The sequence below is a fragment of the Crocodylus siamensis genome, chromosome 2 (genome assembly GCF_052110815.1).
Source record: "Crocodylus siamensis isolate JL-2025a chromosome 2, ASM5211081v1, whole genome shotgun sequence".
Classification (NCBI taxonomy): Eukaryota; Metazoa; Chordata; order Crocodylia; family Crocodylidae; genus Crocodylus; species Crocodylus siamensis.
Genome location: NC_143396.1, coordinates 173,726,653 through 173,749,437, shown reverse-complemented (window position 1 = coordinate 173,749,437; position 22,785 = coordinate 173,726,653). Strand labels below are relative to the sequence as shown.

The 22,785-nt window shown below is 42.4% G+C and overlaps 1 protein-coding gene across 1 annotated transcript in view; it reads right to left on the bottom strand.

Annotated features, from left to right (window-relative positions):
• Nucleotides 1–16,785: 16,785 nt before the first annotated feature.
• The window catches only part of TESMIN (testis expressed metallothionein like protein), a 33,437-nt gene continuing 27,437 nt past the window's right edge, over nucleotides 16,786–22,785 (bottom strand). Inside the window, exons 11-13 of the mRNA XM_090032350.1 lie at nucleotides 21,602–21,739; nucleotides 20,734–20,909; nucleotides 16,786–16,978 (exon numbers count right to left, since the gene is read on the bottom strand). Coding sequence (XP_089888476.1) covers nucleotides 16,786–16,978; nucleotides 20,734–20,909; nucleotides 21,602–21,739 — 507 coding nt within the window. The remainder of the gene's footprint in view (nucleotides 16,979–20,733; nucleotides 20,910–21,601; nucleotides 21,740–22,785) is intronic.

Genomic DNA, 22,785 nt, shown 5'->3' with positions numbered 1-22,785 from the left:
AACACAGATTTTCTTTACCTGCTTCAAACTTTTCATCATGCTGCAAAAACAAATATGTTATCTTAATCCAGTTACTGTAAAGGTCACAGTGAAAAGTCCCATTAAAGGCTGATAAATGAAGTCAGTTTGTCTTAGTAAGAATTTTTCATTTAAAATGGTTACTCTGTTAGTGACAGAAGCTAATGGGTTAATAACAGGATATTTCCCCCCACCCCTTTTTTTTTTAAGAAACAACAGACAATGTGCAATAGCAACAGCAAAACTTACAACTCACAGGCCTCTGGAAAACAGCAACTTTCAAAAGATCAGCCTCTCTGCTCTTTCTAAGGATACATTTCCCAAAACCTAGCATGTGTGACTCTGGGGATAGAAATAGACATCGTCAAATTAAGTGGATCAGCAGTGTTAGGATGTGTCCTGGCACAGCTGATCTGCTTCACTGGGTGAAATACACATTGCCTGTTGGCCTGCCTGTTGATGCTGCAGGACAACAGGTGAAGTGTTCTTCTGGGGCTTGAGTGGCCCAGTCCTGTGCACCCTGGGAACTTCTGCACAGGATTGGGCCCCTCAAGCCCCTGGAGCATCTACCTGCGGTGGCTGGAGATTGCACATAGCTCCATACTGTCTGGGCTCTCTTACCATGACGCAAATAGATGCCATTGCTTGCCACTAAACAGTCGCACAAAATGATACTATCTTTGTTGTGAGCATAATTTTTGTGGCATAACAAGGGGCATGAATGTCTGCTTGGCCTTTGTGCCACCATAAAAAAAAAACTTATGGAGTCACAAAGACAAAAAAAGGCAACATCTGTTTCTACCTTGTGTTCACCAAATCTACTCCAGTCATGTAAAACAGCTTTTCTTGAGTTTGGCATGCTCATCAAAATCACAATAATCAGCCAGGTATTTAAAGAGAATAAAATGTCCTATTGGAGTGGCAACCTCTGAGATTACTCTTTGTCCAACACAGAGAACACCTTCCACCGTATATAGACAGAATATGGCATTGACGAATGACTAAACAAAATGGCCATGCATTTGCCTTTGATCCAAGTTTCTGTCAGAGACCTTTGATTGTGAATAGTTCCAGATTTTTTTATATCAGTAAAGTTATTAGTTTATTTTCTTTACCAGCTTCTACATATCAGTGGCTTCTTACAGTTTGTTGAGGAATCTGAAGAACACATAAATGGGATGTTGTAATTGTCAGTTTCACAAATGTTGTGCTAACATATATTTGAGTCTCTCATAAGACTTATGGAAAATAACAGCATACTTCAAGTGAGCTGCTTTGGATCCTGCTGGTACAAATGTCAAGTGTGTTAATTACTTGCTGAAATTTTGCATCAGATGCTCACTAATCACATTGACAGAGGACATCTGTTCTGCTTTCCTTAGTGTTTAAACAGCTAAGTCTTTTACAATACTCCTGTATAATACTTGCAATATGCCTGTTGACATTGCATTCTAACGTAACAACCATTCCATGTCATTAACTCATTTTAACTGCTTCCAGGGAATCTTATCATGCATGAGACCAGCTAGTCTTTATTCACTTCAGTAAAAACTGACATAACCTGCACAACAATCTCAGCACAAGCTTGGGTCTGATGGCAGCCACCTTAGATTACTGTCTAAACTTTTGGATTCTTACCTGAACTAACTAATTTTTTACCAGTTTTCAATGTGCTCTTAAATTTGTTTTGCCTAAGCTGATATAGTACTCATATTTTAACTTGTACTCCCCTCTCAGGATTAGAATAGAGATATTTGTCCAGGACCCAAATAACCGGGGGTTATGACAAGGCTGATTATTGTAAACAGTAGGGCTGTGCAAGGCTTTGGACAGAGCTTTGGATCCAGAGAAGCTTCGGATGCTTTGGGGTCCGAAGCAGCACATCTCGGTTGAAGCGCTGCCTCTTCAGCTTCCCGAAGCGGTTCAGAGCTTCTGGAGAGCTTCAGAGCCACCTCAGAGATCTGGCCATAGGGTATAATGGGGAAACAATAAAATATTTTTAACTTTGTTGTTTTTTGCCTGATTTGGATAAAATTTTCAGGGGTGGTAGACTCTGCAGAGAGCATGAAGCCTGCCAAGTTTCAAGAAGATCAGCACAGGGTTTGGGGGTAACTGCACCCCAAATTTGTGAAAGCAAAACACGTCACGTTTAGGCGTTACAACACAGGGGGAGTGAAAACTGCAGGGGTGGTAGCCTATGCTGAGGCCACAAAGCCTGCCATGTTTCAAGAACATCAGTGTAGGGGCTTGGGGGGAACTGCCCCTCAAGCTGTGGACAAGCAAAACTCATGCCATGGGTGACACTGCATGTGTTAAGATGCAGTGGGGTGACAGCTGCAGGGATGGTGGCCCCTGCTGCAGCCAAGATGCCTACCATCTGTCGAGGATATTGGTGCAGGGGGGTTCTGGAGCCCTGCACCCCTGGCTGCTGACAGGCAAAACTGATGCCATGGGTGCTTGTGGGACTGACTCTGCTTGTCTTGGTGCACAGGAGACACTACTGCAGGCCTGGCTGCTAAGCTACTGTGTTACCAGTTACCAATCAGTCGTGATTCACTCAGGGACCAGCTCAATACACAGGATCTAGTTATCGTAGCCAGTTAATTGCCATCAATTAGCACCTACAAAACCAGGCTGAGAGGACAGAATCAATACAGACAATCAACTGCCCCAAGACAGACGCAGTCAGTCCCACAAGCACAAGTTTCGTCCATCAGCAGCTGGGCTGCAGGGCCCAGAACCCCCCTGCACTGATCTTCTTGACAGCTGGCAGGCGTTGTGGCCACAGCAGGGGCCGCCATCCCTGCAGATGCCTTAACACACCCAGTGTCACCCATGTCACGAGTTTTGCTTGTCCGTAGCTTGAGGTGCAGTTCCCCCCAAACCCCTGCACTGATCTTCTTGAAACTTGGCAGGGTTTGTGGCCTCAGCAAGAGCTACCAGCCCTGCAGTTCTGACCCCTCTGTGGTGTAATACTTGGACATGATAGGAGTTTGGCTTTCAAGAATTTGGGGTACAGTGCCCCCCAAACCCCTGCACTGGTCTTTTTGAAACTTGGCAGGTTTCGTGCTCCCAGCAGAGGCTACCATACCTGAAAGTTTCATCCAAATTGAATACAAAAGAACAAAGTAATATCTATGTCATTGATTTCCCATATTATACCTTATGGTTGGATCTCCGAGGCAGCTCCCAAGCCTCGGAGCCGCTTCAGACAGATCAAGGCGGAAACCCAGTTCAGAGTTCTGAACTGGATCACTGCCATCCAAAGCGGCCGGATCAGAAGCCAGATCGGATTGCTGCCGACTCACACAGGCCTAGTAAACAGCATTATTAAGAACATTAAAACAATTAAAATTAACAGAAAAAGGGAATATTTCAATTTGAGAAGTACAGTTGAGAAAGGGGAAGATTTTGCCAGCAGTCAGTCAGCTGGTTCTGAGGACTCCTGAATGACTGCCATTGTCCCCAGCATGTGCAAAGAGTGTGTATTGCAAAGTGAGACTACTGAGGAGAGAGATCAAAGTCAGTAACACTATACATCTGCAATACTGAGAAGAGATTATGGTTAGGAGTCTATTTAATTCACAGTGAGACAAAGCAATTTTTCAGCTGGTTGCGGCACAAAGAGCTGATTTTGTGGGCATTTCCTGGTGGTCCTGCTCCTTGCTGCTGCTTAGTGGAGAGGCGAAAGTATTATGTATGTATATTATCATATTACTATATATATAAATATTACATTTCAATACAAATTTAAATATAATATAAATTTACATACAGTATTAACTGTACCTTATATCATAATAATTTATTATTATATGTACTGGTCTACAAAAAGTTTAGTAATACTAATTAATGCTAATCTTAAATTTTCACTTTATTGGTTGGCACCTTCACTTAATCTATGTCACCAGCAGATAGTAACTCTCAATCACGTGATCTATGGCTGTAGTGATTTTGCATTGTTTTTGTACTGCAGTAAGCATTGGGACAGTGTAAAACAATGCAGCATATGAATAATATGCTGGGTTGTTCTCTGGTTTATTTTTCAGGAAACTGCCAGTTTCACAAATTGTGCTAATGTATATTTGAGTCTCTCATAAGACTTATGGAAAGTAACAGCATCCTTCAAATGAGCTGCTTTTGATCCTGCTGGTAAAAATGGCAAGTGTGTTAATTACTCACTGAAATTTTGCATCAGATGCTCACTAATCACATTGACAGAGGACAGTCTAAAACAATGCATCATATGAGTAATATGCTGGGTTTTTTTCAGGTTGATTTTTCAGGACACTGGCCAATGCAGTATTTCCTAGTGATTGTGGACAACGGAGTTTTTCACAGTTTTCGTGAAAACTGTGAATTAAGAAGACAACCCTAATTATAGTTGAAGACCCATGTCAAAGACATATTCTTTGTATCACAGACATGGCCAACGCCCTCATTTTGTATTTTGCATGGGCTTGTACAAACACATGCTCTCTCTAATTTAGCTGCTGCTGCTCAAGTCTCATATTCATATTTAATACATCTTTGTCCCCATGACTGGTGCAAGTAGGTGAATTTTTACAAGTCATAAGAATCCATGCAGCTGCCAAAGATGTTGCTTTGTGTGTGAAAATATTAAAATGTTGGATAAGAAAACTGCAGATTTGGGCCCAAGATGGTTAATATTCATGGACAGAGAAACATAGAAAGGATGGTCTTGTAGTTCAGGCACTGGGCTGGGACTTAGGAGATCTTGATACAGTTCCTGGTGCCATAACCTTGGAAAGTCATTTAGGCTCTTTGTGTCACGTTCCACAAAGCTGTCATGGTAGAGCCAAGGGTAGACCAGAAGTTTGGTGCCACAGAGGACAGATCTGAGTTACAAGCCAGAGGGTCAGAAACCAGAAGTCAGGAACTGAACACCAAGCCAGGGGAATAACTAGAATCAGGGTTGAGGGAGCAAACCAAAGTCAAGCTTAAGTTCAAATACCAAGCCAGAGGTTACCAGAATCAGTGGTCAGGAGGTAATCTGAAGTCAAAACCAGAGTCTGGAGAGCTGGGTATCCAGTCAGGGGTATCAGGCCAGGTACCGGGGAGGTCACAGAAGCAGGAGCTACTCAAGGACTGAAAGCAATACATTGTGCAGCTGGGACCAGGTGCTGCAGGAGTTCCTTAAAAGCAGCTCCAGAACCAACTGGGGGAAGAGGCTGGGGCTCCGCTGGCCCTGTTTAGCCAGCTGAGTGCAGCTGACCTCATTACATACAGGCTGCTGCAGTGCAGAAGCCTTATACTTTGTTTCCCAATTTTCCCATCAGTAAACTTAACATTCGCTTTCTCTCACTCTCTATCTTGACTCAAAAGACTGTACAACCATGAGGGCAGGAAATGCTGCTTACTGTGTGCTTGTACAATATTGAACTCAACATGACCTTGATTTTGGCTCAGGCCCTTAGGCACTACCATAATGCACATAAATAATAGAATAATAATCAATCACCTATTGCTAAAGACAACACATAAATATTGCCTTTCCCTTAATACAAAACTCTCTCAATAAAATATAAAGGTAACCAAGGACATATGAGTAATATCACCATATTGGATAAGATCAAAAAATGCCAATTCTTCTGTCAGCAGCATTGTAATATTTTTAGGGACTGTGAAACATTTTTGCAAATATGGTAATAGCGTTATTTTCTATATTGAGCTCTAAAAAGTACTCACATAACTATTCAAAGATGATTAATAATATTCTGACAGTGGATAGGCTGTACCTTTCCCAAAATAATTATATCTAGGCTGTCATGGAAAGCTTCCAAATCACTACAGCCCTGCAGAACCCTTAGATAATTAGCTTTGCTCATGACTCCCTGTTACTGCTTTTGTCAGTATCTACATCTTAACATGCTGCTTAGAAAGGAGGCAAGAAAAGAAAAAAAGCAAAGATTAAGATGGCTATGAAAGAAATGGGGTTGGACTTAGTGATGTAAGAATACACAAAAGAATTGAAAATATGGACATGCTTCTTGCTGAAGCTATTTTTCTATTGTCCCAAGGCTAATGCAGAAATATGGCACCTTGGTCTATCATTTCTCTTAAAATAAAGAAAGGTTTGATTCTCTCAGCTCCTGACATTTCTTCTTTCTTTTCACTAAGCAATAGGGCCATTTTCCCTTGCCATAGGGGCTAGTAAGAAATAATAACCACATTCTGCATAATAACATAGCACCTTCTATCAAAGATCTCCAAGTGATTTACTTAATCTTTTGATTTCCCTGGCATCTACGCAAATCTCTTGCTCTCCTGCTTGCAAGTAGTAAACATTCACACATATTAGTGGACCAGATTCTCAGCTGCTGAAGGTCAGCAGAGCTCTGTTATGGTTGATGGAGCTGTGCTGGTTTATAGCAGTTCTGAGTCCAGTTATTTAAAAATTAATAGTCTTATACAAAAAACAGAAAGATTCTACCAATAATGGAACAGCACAAGACCTAATATCATCCTGTGTTCTCCAACCCTCCTCTCAATGAGCATGAATATCCCTTAATGGCTGTGAGAAAAGGTAGACTTTGCAGCATACCTTTTAATGGTCCAGACACTGGTGGAGCAAGAGGGTAAATGAGCTCCAGTCAAGTTCTCATGAACAATGCTCTGGCAGCCATTTCCTCTCACTGATGTTCAGAAAGCTCCAGTTTGAGTAGTTCTGCTGGTTTCTCCTGTGGTGATAAGAAATGGCTCCTCAGGCATATAGGATCTATGCCATTTAGGGCTTTCTGAATTAAAACATAGAACAACTTCTGAAATATTCCTGTGAACTTACTGAGAGAGCCAGGTCAACTTACAGGTAACAGCTAACATAACAGGATCCCTGATATCAGCGTTGATTTCTTAAGGATGGGCAGCTCTGTGCTGTGTTTTGTTGAGTTGAGTAGTGTCCTCCCTCAGGTTGTTTAAATGTTGCTTAAAGGTGCTGAAATACCTTTCTGCATTTCACACATGTCATTTTCACAGTTTCCTCTGTATACTTGGTCATTTTCTTCTGTTGTCTGGTGTGGATTTTTGACTTAGCAATAAGAGAGAGAAAACACATTTTAAAGCTAGGAAACTGTGGCTGTAAAACCACCAAGATAATCAAGGGGCTTCAGGGCCAGAGACAAGATCCGAAACTGCTTATAACATTGATGGAGGTGACAGGGAGTGTCGAGAGTACCCTTTTAATCTGCTGGATATACTGCAAAGTCCATTTATGCTTCCAGACCTTTGGGGAGAAGGCTGCACGAAGGGAAAAGAGAAGTTTTATATATATTTGAAGCTTCAGGGCATATTTAAACTGAACACTATGGATCAAATATATCATCACAAGATCAGCACAGATCTTTAAGCTGGGTCTTGCTACGCAAGAAGATGGCTGCTGGCAGCATGTGCTCTATGAGAAGCCATAGAGAATTAATTTCCTTTTTTGTCTGTTAATTTTCAAAATATACTGGAAGGCGAACATTAGCTTTCAGTAAGAGGATTGGGAATTGATTGTTGGCAGGCTACAAACTGGTTCAAGGTGTGGGTCTTTAGGAGAGGTCCAGATGACTGGAAAAAGGCAAACATAGTGCCTATATTTAAGAAAGAGAAAAAGGAGGATCCAGGGAATTACAATCCAGTCAGCCTCACCTCAGTCCCTGGAAAAATCATGGAGCAGATCCTCCAGGAATTCATCTCAAAGCATTTGGAGGAGAAGAAGGTGATTACTGATTAGGAATAATCAGCATGGATTCACCAAGGGCAAGTCATGCCTGACCAACCCAATTGCCTTCTATTAAAGGTGACTGACTCTGTGGATGTGGGGAGACCAGTGGATGTGATATATCTTGATTTTTAGCAAGGCTTTTGATACAGTCTCCCAAAACTTTGTTGCAAGCAAGGTAAGGAAGTACAGGCTGAATGAATGGACTGTAAGGTGGATAAAAAACTGGTTGGAGCATTGGGCCCAGAGTAGTAATCAATGGCTCAATGTCTAGTTGGCAGCCAGTAGCAAGTCGAGTGCCCCAGGGGTCACTTCTGGGGCCAGTTTTGTTCATTGTCTTCATCAGCAACTGGAAAGATGGCATAGAGTGCACCCTCAACAAATTTGCAGGTGACACCAAGCTGCGGGGAGTAGCAGATACACTGGAGGATAGGGCTAGGATTCAGAGTCACCTAGACAAATAGGAGGATTGGGCCAAAAGGAACCTCATGAGGTTCAACACGGACAAGTGCGAAGTCCTGCACTTAGGATGGAACAATTCCATACATCAGTACAGGCAGGGACTGACTGGCTGGGCAGCAGCTCTGCAGAAAAGGACTTGTGGGTTACAGTGGACAAAATGCTAAATATGGGCCAACAGTGTGCCGTTGGCATACTGGGCTCCATCTGTAGGAGTGTTGCCAGCAGGTCAAGGTAAGTGATTCTTCCCCTCTATTCAGTACTTCTGAAGCCACATCTGAAGTACTGTATTCAGTTTTGGACCCCCCACTACAGAAAGGATGTAGACAAATTGGAGAGAGTCCAGTGGAAAGCAACAAAATGGTGAGGGGTTGAGGCACATGACTTCTGAGGAAAGACTGAAGGAACTGGGCTTATTTAGTTTAGAGAAGAGAAGACTGTATCCAAGTCGGCGGGCCCGGATGACCTTCATCCGCAGGTGCTGAGGTAATTGGCTGGTATCATTGCGGAGCCATTGGCACAGCTGTTTGAGGACTCCTGGCCAAGTCCCTGAGGGCTGGAAAAGGGCCAATGTGGTCCTTATTTTCAAGAAAGGGGGAAGGAAGAGCCTGGAAACTACAGGGCAGTCAGCCTCGCTTCTATCCTGGGTAAGGTCTTTGAAAAAATTATGAAGGGCCACATTTGTGAGAGCCCTGCAGGGGAAGTGATGTTGAGGGGTAACCAACATGGGTTTGTGCCAGGCCGATCCTGCCTGACTAATCTGGTCTCTTTCAATGCCCAGGTAACAAAAAGCTTAGATGGGAAGGAGGAAGTCGACGTCATCTTCTTGGATTTCCAGAAGGCCTTCAACACAGTGTCCCACCCAATTCTGGTGGGCAAGCTGAGGGACTGCAGCATTGACGAATGCACAGTCACATGGGTGGCAAACTGGCTCCAGGGGCACACCCAGAGGGTGGTGGTGGACGGGTCAGTGTCGACCTGGGAGGGTGTGGGCAGCAAAGTCCCCCAGGGCTCGGTCCTAGGGCCGGTGCTGTTCAACATCTTCATTAGCAACCTGGACAAGGGTGTGGAGAGCACCCTGTTCAAGTTCGCTGATGACACCAAGCTGTGGGGGAAAGTGAATACACCAGCAGGCAGGGACCTGGAAAGGTTAGAGAAGTGGGCAGATCTGAACAGGATGTGGTTCAACAAGGACAAGTGCAGAGTGCTGCACCTGGGGAGAGGGAACCAGCATTATGGTTGTAGGTTAGGGGCTGACCCTCTCAGCAGCACATAGGCAGAGAGAGATCTTGGAGTCATGATTGACTCGAGGATGAATATGAGTCGCCAATGCGATGAAGCAATAGGCAGACCCAACCACACCCTGTCGTGCATCAACAGGGGCATCACTAACAGGTCCAGAGAGGTCTTGCTCCCCCTCTATGCGGTGCTGGTCAGGCCGCAGCTGGAGCACTGTGTCCAGTTCTGGGCACCACTCTTCAAGAGGGATGTGGAGAACCTGGAGAGGGTCCAGAGGAGGCCACTCGTATGGTTGGGGGCCTCCGTGGCCAGCCCTATGAGAAGAGGCTGAGGGACCTGAATCTCTTCAGTCTCCACAAGAGGAGACTGAGGGGGGGATCTTGTGGGTGCCTACAACCTTATCAGGGGCCACCAGCAGGGACTTGGGGAAAGTCTGTTCACCAGGGGCCCCCTTGGAGTCACCAGGAACAATGGCCACAAGCTGAGGGAAGATAGGTTTAGGTTAGATATTAGGAAGAACTACTTCACTGTAAGGCTGACCAGAGCCTGGAATAGGCTCCCCAAAGAAGTGGTGCTCTCACCTTCTCTGGAAATCCTCAAGAAGAGACTGGCTAGGCACCTGGCTGGGGTCTGATGACCCCTGCCACCCCCAGTGCTCATTCCTGCTCATGGCAGGGGGTCGGACTAGATGATCTGTCTAGGTCCCTTCCGACTCATTGATTCTATGATTCTATGGACTGATTATGAGCATTCATAAGTACAATTTAGAACACATTTATTCCTATATACAAATAAATGCACCAAAGTTTTTCTGTGCCCTGGGCAATCCAAATGAAAGAAGAATCCACATTTTTGAATGCACTGTAAATCTAGTTCAAACACAGACACCTACCTCTTTCAAAGCACAGTCTCAAACTCATTCAATGTTGTTCCCCTTGCATTTTCTTTGTGTTGACAAGGAAAGGAGCCTAAATACAAGTGTCTTTCTCTCTCTCTTTCTATCCCTAAACTATAATTTGTTTCCATGTTCTTTCCAAATGTAAAGACTTCCCCCTCCCACTTCCAATAATATAATTATACCACAGTGCGTCTATCGTTATAAAGACAGTGAAGCATTACACTGCCTTTAACCAGCTCCTTGTTAGGATGGAATACAGAGGGATGCATTTCTAGCTACAGTAATTACCTTAATTTTGTAGGAACATAAGATTGCTGTGTAATCGACTATTACTAATGCAATTACTCTGACAAAAATGGCTCATAAAGAGACAGTATGAGGGTTGCTCCTACATCAGCACAGAATGTAGTAATTTAGTAATGAGTCACATTTATCTCTGAAGTGGATAATACTGAATGGCAAATATCCATATTATAATTAAGATTTATGAAAGCATTTTTTTGGGGTATGCTCACAGGATAAGTATTGATCCGGCAAGTTCCTTATATGCCTCTTCCTCTGCCTAATGTACTAATAGTATTATTATTGTTTGTATTAAAGTAGAACTTTAAATCCCCAAGGGTCCCATTGCATTAGGCACTTGCACGTAATAGAGACAGGTACTGCTCAACACAGCTTATTTTCTAATGGAGCAGTTGTCAACTTTTCTAGGCTGTGGGCTGGAGTGACTATGGCTGGGTCAGAGGCAGATAGGCAGACTCTAGGAACCAGCCACTGTCATCATTTTTTTTTCACGACAACAGTAGAAAGTGAATGCTGCTGAAGTCACTAGTTTAATGCTACTGAAGCCCCCTGTCCGTGGGCTGGGCTGTTGGTTGCCAACCCCTGGTCTAATGACCTGATTCAAACTCTACTGAAGTCAAATGGACAGTCTCCCGTGGCTCTGAATTATGACTCAAACCCTAAATAAACCAGACAGGTGAAAAGCAGGATAAAGAAAATCCTATTTTACAAATAGTGTGCCTAAGATACAAAAACCCCAGCTGAGAACAGCACTGAAGTATGATCTTAACTTTATTACTTAGACCCCTGCCTGAATGCTTTCCTGAATCAGGGCCAGATAAATTATTTTTCCAAGACCTTATGGACCTTAGCAGAGAGAGGAACTGGGCTCAACTCTCCCAAGCCCAAGCCAGTATTTTACCCATAAAAATCACTCTTTTTCTCAACTAGAGTTCTGTGTTGCAGACTTATAGTCTTCATTTTAGTTAGTGCCATTTTTACCCCTAAATCATTTGAAAGATATAATTTAGTTTTCTGAAAAATGGCAGACAATAAGTTTGTTGTAACTCAGGGAAAGAACTGACCATTTCATATTGTTATTCCGACAAAAGGAATGACAGGAGAAAGAAACCTCATCAGGAGGAGAGAGAGAAAGCATGAAATAGAACCTAATCAAAGTGTTAAAAATAAATTACCTGAAGGATCATGAATGTACCATTCAGTAAACACATAATGTTGATGCTACAAATATTTTTAATAATGGATTACAACATCCTCTTAAAATGTAATTTAAAGCAGACAGAGAATTCCAGACCTATTTGATTTTTACAAGGAACATTTGTCTTATGAATCCATTGTGTTGGGATATTTGTATGGGTTTTGTGAGAATGGGGTTTCATTTTTAAATGCATGCCTTCAACATTAAATATCAAAGCATATTGACAAGCTGGCTTAACTTGCTGAACAAAGCAGTTCTGTAGCTAGGAACACTAATTATCAGACAGGATTAAACCAGGCCAGGCCAAAGGTTCAATCAGTCTGGTACCTTTTCTCTGGCAGTTACCAGCACTGTGACTGTTTACATATCTCCCCCCCAACCCCAACCGGGTGCTTTAGTTTAAACTCTGTGTGCCCCTGCACTGAGCCCAGAAGAGGCATCACGTTCGTTTGACCAGGCTCGCCCAACATCTGTATAGTTGGGTGCTTCAGCAGGGCTTTTCTCTAATAGCTGATTGAATCAGCTATTAGATAAAAGCACCAAAAAGTCCTGATGAAGTGCCCAATCTATACAGATGCTGCTGCTTCCAGTAAAACACGGGTATTTTTTCCCCCCCCCATGCCTGTGAGTGCTCTGTATGTTTCAAAGCAAGCATAAAATACTTATACTGTTGGTGCTTAACAATAAACAGAATAATAATATTGGTGCAATGGTTTTACCATGAAGAGGCCTGTCTCCATGTATCCAGCCAGTAATCACCTTATGAAATGAAGTATATTTGTTTCTGTCATTATTATCTAGCTCCTGTAACTGTTTATGCTATTTTAAAACTCAAAATATTTGCACATTTATTTTAGATGTTTGCATTATTTGATACAACAGTTTTTAATGCAATTGGCCCAATAAAATGCTACATCCTTAGGTAAACAGATGAAAGGATGCTGGCCTGCACATAATACAGCTGGCCAATTTCCCCAGGCTTGGAAGGACTCACTACTCCATCCAATTCTCTTTTGGGACACAGCTTTATTCTTTAATACAAAACTTAAATGCAATATCAAGTAAAACAGCCATTTTATTCTCTCTCCTGTACGATGCTTCTAGAGGCTCCTTCTCTCAGCCCACTTCTTCCTGGATCCACTGTAGCAGCCTTTCTGCAGCTTCTCTCAGTTCCACCACTATTCAGCTGGGTCTGACTGATTTCAGACCACCTTGTCACTTTAGGCTAATTTCTGCTGTCAAATTCACCAGTGTAAATCCACTGAAATCAGTGGGATCACATTCAACTATGCGAAAAGAGAAGCTGTCCCAGTATACATTTTTGGTATATGGACTGACAAGGCAGCCAGCGCACATCTGGTATACAATACTGAACTGGAACACCTGATAGGTATACTATAACTGTATATATGCTGACAGTCCCCTCACCGGAGAACAGTATTATTAGCTTCCTTCATGGTTATTTTGAAGCACTCCAGGGGGCAGGTGGGAAGCAGCCACACATTTCAAGTGCTTCAAATGCATGTCAGTCCAAATCCTAAGTCAAGGGTGCCCAAACATACAGCCTGCAGGCCAGATCTGGCCCACAGAGCTGTGTCATCTGGCCTGCAGGGCTCCTAGAGGGGACAAGAATTCAGGGGCAGGGCCCACTGCACAACTCCACAGAACAGAGCTCTGTTGGGGATTTGCGTTAGTGATGGGGGGAGAGCAACAGCTGCATTAACTCCCCATGGCTCCCTCATGCCACTCACCCCATCACCACATTCAGATCTGATCTGCAAGAAACCCCACAGAGTGAGTTTGACTCCCCCGCCGTAAGTCATTACACCTTGCTATAAGCAACTACTTCTAGAAATGACTCAGAGAATGCTATCACATTTAAGTTACCTATTAGCTCTATGACCTATCCATTGTCATAAAAGCAGTACACACTTCTGTATTTATTTAGGTTTTATTTGTTTTATATACACACACACACACACACACACACACAGAGTTTACAATAAACTTATATTAAATAAAACTAATGACATTTGAAGCATAACTAAACACTTGGAAAAGATATTCAGGTTCCCATCCAGTAAAGCACTTATTCATGTGTCAACCTTCATGCACATGAAGGGTTCCATTAAGGACATGGGATAGTACTTAAATTTAAGCACATATGTAAGTGTTTTGGTGGATTGAGGCCACAGTGCAACAATACTCTGAGAAATAAAGAGAAAACAATGGAAGAAAAATGTTGCTCTGACATATTGAGTTTCACTACAGAGGACAGTAGAAGAGTTTTAGAACATAAGTATTTAGAGATAACACATATAACTTGAAAATAAATTGATTAAAATATTTATTTTGTGAATAAAGATGGACTGAAGCATGGATGCAGAAATGTAATTAAGGGCTCCATTGGTTACTTGTAACATTCAGGCTGAATACAGATAGGTACAATAAAATAAATCTGGAGTATTTTTAAAAATGTATATGATAAAACTCACATAAAAATGAAGAGTGAGCTTTTAATAATCCCTTTAAATTGTGTACATCTGTTTATTGTATAACTCTTCTAGAACATTCATTATGGATTTGTAGTGTGTGTGACTTCCTATTTCATACCACCTTAGTACCTTGCCACTTTTAACTTATATTAAAGAAAACCTGACCCCAATGAAATCATGGAAAGACTCCATTTGGTTTCAAGAGAGTGATGATTTCACCCACCATGTTCACGATATATTTTCACCTTCTTATATTATTACCAATGTAAAATGATATGAACAGAAGCACACCCTGTATTGAAAAGAATGATTTAACAGGCTGTGGCATTGTACATTTTTACAATTAAAGAGTGAACCTCTCTACTTTCAAAAGGTTCAGGAAAAATCTAGACACTCTCAGGCTTTTGTGGTTCTTTTTAATTATCCTCACCCCTAAACTATACTGCTTCAAAGCCACTTACACCTTACTCAAGTGGAGCTTTGTCAGCCATTCTCAGTTCCCTTTCTGACAAGGGCTTCCTTCCTCTCATTGCTTTCTTCCCTATCATACTACCCTTCTCACTCCTTAGCCTAGTCTACACACACTGTTTGTACTGCTGTAAGTATTAGCTTAGAAACTAACACAGTCAAAGCAATGAACCCTCTGTAGGGTGGAAAAGTTATACTAAAGATGCTAGTATCTTGGCTAGATTCATATTAAATGACTATATCAGCATAGCTATGTTTACCCAAGGGAGTTGCAGAATTTTAACTATGTTGGTTTCTAAGCATTATTATGGTGCAAAAACTGTGTGCACGTCAGCCCTAAGGTTGCCTGTAGACATGCTGAGATGCTGCTCTGATGTGCTGTAATTACAAGGCATTGGAGCAGACTTGATTAATCGAGTCTGCGGGAGCATGCTAATTATTGCACTCCAGCAGCCTCCACATCTTGTGTATTCAGCATCCCTATGCTTCAAAATGGCAGCAGGAGTGCTTTAACTAATGTTCATCAAACAAGCTTTAGTTAAAGCACCCCTACTGCCATTTTGAAGTGTGAGATGCTGAATGCATGAGACACTGTGAACACTTTAATTACAGCAGCTTTCAGACCCACTCTAATTAAAGTGCCTCACTTCACCTCCGGAGCACATGTAAAGATGTCTCAAGAGCCTTGCTCTCTAATTTAGTTCTAGCTCTGTTTACCACAATACCTGTGTATTTAGTTTTTAGAGCCTCCTTCAACATTAACACTTTGTTTACAAAACTTCTCTCGCTGGCATTCATTTCTACTGCTTCAAACTACTTCCCCAAAGCTACTTCTCTCACATGGGCACAATGATTCCCCGATGTCTCAGATGTCCTCCAGGGTGCATTATATTAGAATGTGTTGTACCAATGGAGAAATCTTCAGACTTGAACATAGGGAGAGGCACGAAGCTAGTTTATGGCGATAAAAGGATAAGATTTAGAAAAGGGAAGGATAGTTTGGCTGCAGGAATTATTAGTGTGGGCATGGCTGTCTGTTCACAATCTCTACTGTCCTGAATACTGAGGAACAGCAGCTATAGGTAACAGGGATTACAGAAAATTTAGAAGGCTTGATTCTTTGTTAGCCCTCCTTCCCATCTAGCCACAGTGTGCAATTTCAGGTATACATATTAATAGTCCACATCCAACCAAAAGATTTGTGATGCAAAATTGCAACTGGAAAAATGGGGACCCTCTCTAAAATCTTCAATTGAATATTTGATTCATTTCCTGAACCTGAAATGTGCATCCTCAAAACAGTGTATCAATTTACTGGCATCCTTTTCATTATAGATAACAGGGTGGTTCTTTCCCCTATGTGCTTTTAAGGTACTAGAGAGCTGAGTTTTTTGTGTGGGAAGCTGATCCAAAGGCCATTAACCTCTGTCAGCTTTGGATCAGGCCCTTGATCACCAAGCTAGCCACTTTTCAACTCTGGCCTCTCTCTCAGTCTCTTCTTTAAAAAATTGAACAAGATAAAATTAAACCATACCAGAGACAGTGGAGGGGTGTGTGTGTGTGTGTGTGTGTAAGAGAGAAAGAAAAATATAGTAGGTAAAAAAATTGGAAAAGTAATTGGCCTAAGAACAGAAACAGCTAAAACTGTAGTCTTAAGTTTTTATTGTATCCGTATTCATATCAACTCTCACCAAAGCCATTTAAATTTCTTGGACTCCATTGAGAGTTTTGTCTAGGTAAAGACTTCGGAATTTGACCCAAGATAACTATGCTGTTTTATAAGAAAATCCATTAGCATAAGTAAGTTAATTTAGGTGCTTTAAGTGGAATCAGTCTGATTATAAGGTCCAGAGCACTAAACCAGTGAAATTAAGCAGAAAGTCAGTAGAAGTCAGTGAGAGATCAAAATCTGGCTATCAAGTTGCAACATTGCTACAATATGGAGGTATGTAGTCATCATAAATTAGTTTGAGAATATATTCTGTTACTCAACTTTCACTCCTTGGGATTTAAATTCTGAATGCAGAATCTGTGATAAGCATCTCCCAAACTCTTCCAAGATCATTTGTTCAGCTACACAAATCGAATAAGCTTCTTGTTCTGCCTCTTCAGCTTGTGCCAGGAGACAGGCACATGTTGCCTCAACAACATCCCAGGATATACATGCAGTAGTTTGGCTGTAAGGAAAACAAACTTAAAGTATTTGACATTTAAATTAAAAAAATAAAAAGTTATTTTGTTGTATGTGATTGTCTTCTAATCTTACTAAGTTGAAGAATACATAGTACTATTTAGTAGTTGACTATTAGTAGTTAATATATCCCTGTGGGATATCTTACTGCTGATCTGGAACAGCCGTGGCAGCCAAATTCACCTGAATAACTACTAATATGATGGAAAGGAAACATGGTGTATTGTATAAGAGGCCTGGCCAGGGAGCCAGAGAAGATTTTGAAAGCTGCAGCACACATTAGCTAGGGACATCCTCTTCTTTGAGAGTCCCTTCATGTTTCCCTTCCTGGCACCGAGTTACCTCACTTAGTATCAGCTCTTGGAAATACAATGTTAGGCATTATTTTAGCCCCGTTGCATTATTACTCAAACAAGGGAGGGACAGGTAACTACCAACCTCATTATACAGCAAGCACTAGCAGAATGTCAACAAGGATTTTTAAAGAATCAAAATAAAACACTTTTCAGTTTTTAAAAACAGAATTAATTGCATTAAAATAAAAAATAAAAACCAAAACAAAGGGAAAAAAGCCACATTAGGTAATGGCAGCTGCAGCAAAAAAAACCATGTCTTGCAGACTGAAAGCTTTTGGACCCAGTGCAAAGGTCACTGAAATTGATAATGAAACTCCTGATTTTAGTGGATTTGGGATCATGGTTCATATTTATTGCATTTACTAGGGTCCCATTGTTCCAGTCACTGTACAAATATAAAAGTAGTAGACTGCCTTCAAAATCTTCCAGTCTAAAAGTCCAAGGGAGACAAAGAATGGAGGGAAAGGGTTATAAGTTATAATAACTGTGGCAGGGCACTGTAGGTGCCTGTGACTTTAAGAGCCTGAGCCAAGCTGCCAGCAGGTACCTGATTGCAGCAGCCATTTTAGATCCCTGGCTGCCTTTATAACTAGATCAGTTCCCTGCTGGCAGGAGAGGCAGCAAAACTGCCTGGCTGCAAGGCCACTGGTATCATCCTGGAGGTAAGGGCAGGAGCGGTAGGGGATAATTAGGAGGCTCCTGGTCCTGGGCATGATCGAAAAGTGCACCCTGCTGGGAGTGGGTGGCCTGGTGGGGCTCTCAGTGGTGTGGGAGTCCCTAGGGAATGCCAGGCCAGTGACCATCCTGGCGAAAAGCGAGTAGGTGCGCGTTAACCCCAGCCCTCACCTTCGGGTGCATTGAGAATAAGATCAATAGCCAAGCACAATGACCTGTTGCTCTGGAGGTGGGGTGGGGGGGGAGTAAGAGTCCCTATGAGACCCTGGAGCACCAGTTGTGGTATGTGCGAAAGGTAACAAAGGAGGAGTATAGGCCTGGTGAGCTTCTGGAAGTGCCTGAGTCAGCTGGGGAGAGACCCCGCAGGGCCAGGCATGCTCCCAGGAGCACCTGAGCTGGGAATGGGGAACCCCACTCCAGAAGTGCAGGCAGGAGGTGAAGACCCCACTGAGGGACTCAACTGGTCAATGCTGGGGCCAGGGCCTAATGGTCAAAAGGGCCAGGGGCCCACCATGAGGGATGCCCACAATGAGTGCAGAAGCTTTGGGTCCTGACTGGGCCTGAGATGGGGCCAGGGCTTACGGAAGCCAAAGGTCCCCACAGTTGGGTGCTACAGCTAATGGACTAAGGCGATGGTTTAGCTAACTGCCTGAGATGCCATCTGCAAGGCTTGGGCTGTGGTGTAGGGGTGGAACAGAGCTGTGGATAGCCCACCCTAATATCAGGGTGCAAAAATTGGCAGCCTCCCACCTTAATTAACAACTTCATTAATTACCAACAAGGTATGGTGGGCAAGACAAGCGGGCAGTGTGCCCAGAGGCAGGTGGGAAGCTAGCTGCAGCGAGCAAGGGATGCCCACCTCACCACAACAACATACAAGTAGGTGAACAATGTGGTGATCAACAACTGTTGTGTTGCTGCCACCACATTTAAAAAACATTTTTTTTTCTTTTGGCCAGCATAATATTAGAAGGGGATTGGCTAAATGAAAAAAAGTGAAAGAAAGGAGAGGGGGCACTGGAAGAAGTATTTAAGCAAGATAGTACAACAAGGACAAGTGCAGAGTGCTGTGCCTAGGGCGCAGAAATATCCAGCACACCTACTGGCTGGGAAGTGACCCTCTCAGCAGCACAGAAGCAGAAAGGGATCTTGGAGTCATAGATGGACTCCGAGATGAACATGAGTCGTTAGTGTGACAAAATCATCAGCAAAGCTAACCACACTTTATCATGCATCAGCAGATCCATGACAAATAGAACCAAGAAGGTGATACTTGCCCTCTATATGGCATTAGTCAGACTGCAGTTGGAGTACTGCATCCAGTTTTGGGTGCTGTACTTCAAGAAGTACCCAGTACCTCCCCCTCTATGCGGCACTGGTCAGGCCGCAGCTGGAGTATTGCGTCCAATTCTGGGCGCCGCACTTCAAGAGGGATGTCGACAGCATGGAGAGGGTCCAGAGGAGGGCCACTCGTATGATCAGGGGACAACAGGGCAGGCCCTATGAGGACAGGCTGCGGAACCTGAACCTGTTCAGCCTCCAAAAGAGAAGGCTGAGGGGGGATCTTGTGGCCTGTTATAAACTAGTCAGGGGGGATCAGCAAGCATTGGGGAAGTCCCTGTTTCCCCGAGCACCGCCAGGAGTGACCAGGAATAATGGTCACAAGCTGGCAGAGGGTAGGTTTAGGTTAGATATCAGGAGGCGCTACTTCATGGTCAAGGCGGCTAGGGTCTGGAACCAGCTTCCAAGAGAAGTGGTGCAGGCTCCTACCCTGGGGGTGTTTAAGAGGAGGTTAGATGAACATCTTGCTGGGGTCATTTGACCCCAGTATTCTTTCCTGCCATGGCAGGGGGTCGGACTAGATGATCTGCTCAGGTCCCTTCCGACCCTACAAACTATGAAACTATGAAACTATAAGGATGTTGATAAACTCAAGAGGGTCCAGAGGAAGCCATTCATATGGTCAGGGGCTTACAGGACAAGCCCTATGAGGAGAAACTGAGGGACCTGGACCTCTTCAGCCTCTGCAAGAGAAGGCTGAAAGGTGATCTTGTGGCTGCCTACAAATTCATTAGGGGGGCGCAGCAAGGGATGGGAGATGCTCTGTCCCCCAGGGCACCTCTTGGGGTAACAAGGAACAATGGTCGCAAACTGACAGAGAGCAGATTTAAGCTAGATATCAGGAAAAACTTCTTCACAGGAAGGGTGGCCAAAATTTGGAATGGACTTCCAAGGGAGGTGGTGCTCTCCCCTACCTTGGAGGTCTTTAAGAGAAGGGTGCATAGGCATCTGGCTGGGGTCATCCGACCCCAGCACTCCTTCCTGCCTAGTCAGGGGGTCAGACTCAATGATCTGTTGAGGTCCCTTCTGACCCTAGCATCTATGAATTTATGAATCTATGAATACGGCAGGGAAGAAGACAAAGACAAGGAATAGGCTTGCTATCAATAGAAAAGGAATTGCAGTTCTGCAGATGGAATGATATTTATTTCCCAAGGTATGTACAATGTATATCTGAAAGGTTCGTCTTAAGTAATCAACCTTTTCATTTCTTGATTCTATAAAATTAATGTTACTTGCAGATCAACAGACACCTATTACACAAACCACTGGTCAATATAAATTACTGCTTTTTAGATACATGGCGAAGAGTACGTTATAAAAACATAGAGGGATACTTAGATGAATTCAACATATTCCAAATATTCACCCATCTTTCCTGGATTCTGATAACATTTCAAATGCAGATGCTGACATAGAGTTGTCTTCTTCATTATTTCTAATATCAGTGTAATCTGGCATGTTCATTAGTGTTTTTCTATCTGGGCTTTCTTCATAATTTTTGCAACCAATGCATTTGCAAATAGAGGAACACATAATTTTAGCCTGCAAAATGAGAAATACTAATGTTTAGAGAAATACAGAATTGATGAATTGCCAAGCATATGTATAACAACATCCATTACAGCCATGCTATCAGGGACTTGCCATGACTATACTAATTCTAAAGGCTCCCAGTAGAAGACTATGGAAATTCTCTATAGGATCAAAGTGGGGGAAATTATGTCTATTTTCCCTGATCCAAAATGTGTACCCAGTCATTCCTTCTCCCCAGTCTGGTTACATTTACCTCACTTAACATGGAGGCCAACACATGGATGCCTTTGTTGGGTCAGGTGGGAAATGCCACAGAAACTACCAAGTTGCTCAGAAGGGGGAAATTTGCACTTGAAGCTTGATTTAAAATGCACAGAAGCCAATAGAATCTTTTCACTGAATTCAGAAGGTTCTGAGAAATGATGGCATTTCCCCTTCTCCTATGGACCAGTGATTACATTTGGCATAGCAACTTGTTAAGAAGCATTCTCCCACTTCAGGAATAGAAAAATTCTTGCTGATCAGCCTCAGCTAAAGCAGGAAAGAAAATCTGTTCTTTAAGTTATAATGAACAATTTGAGGGGAAAAAAAAACCAACTTATTTTCAATGCTTAGTACTTTTACACAGAAACAAGTAGATTAATACATATCCTTTTCTGATAAAAAAATCAAGTAGTACTAGGAAATATCACTTGACTAACCTCAAAACATTCACAATAATTCTTAAGGCACCCTGAGCGCTTGCAGTTACATCCTTTATTATGACGCGGCTTGATATCTCCTGTTTTCCCTTTCCCAATCTTTGGGAGGAAAGCTTCTGGGTTCCTATCAAGACAGGCCTAAAAAGAAAGCAGCAGTACTACTGAAGAAATTCAAAGGGAGTATTATAATTTAGTGTTTAAAGAAGCACCAGATTTACTTGGACTCTCAGTCTTGGAGGTATTTCCAAGAGATCCACTTATTTGGGCTTGGTTTTATATTCTAGTATATGGTTGGATGGTGGTAGGAAGTCAAATAGTTCTGAGCTGACTGGGTTCTACCAAGGGAACCCACAATAATTCCCCTCTTATGAAAGACTGGTAGCCCCAGCTGTCTACAGTCCACTTAAGGTTATAATGTTATACTGCATTATCATTTAAAAAACAAGCCCCCCCCAAAAAAAAAGAAAAAAAAAAGGTAATGTAACTGGGCTCAATCAGTAGACCTTGAAGATCATTCATTGTGCAATCTCACTGGAACTATAACATTCCAGGTAAAAAGAAACTGGAATTCAATGCCAGGAATCATCACATTTCTACAACACTAAGGACCAGAAAATTGTCTCCTTTCACATGGTCACAGAAATCCAGTAAGTTGAAAAAACAATCAAACATATGTTACAGGATAAAATATGAAGCAGGCACCTGCTAGAGAGTCTAAACTTCTCTGCCTATATCCTTAAAGCATCATGACATTTAAAGTGCTCCCCCAGGGATTAGATGCCATAGTTTTATTCAGTCTCAATTTATTAAGGATTCTGGCTGAAAGCCATGCTCCCGAAAACAACATAACAAACATACAACCATAATATAAATTTGAACAAAAAACCCAGAAATGCAAATATAATAATAAAATAGGGCCAACCGTTATAAAGGCATTATTCCTACTCCTAGAATTAACATAATCAAGTACAAATATGGTGATAAATCAGATCATGAATCTATTAAAATGTTGTCCATAGGTCCACAATTCACACAGTAAAAAACAAATATAGTGATAAAGTTTATCGGTCATATCAACAATAAAGAATGTTTAGCTCTGATTGCTTCAGCCTTATAAGCAAAAAATGCAAGACGGTTTACTAAATATGGGTCTGTTTGCTGGAAGCGCCATATTAATTTATTTT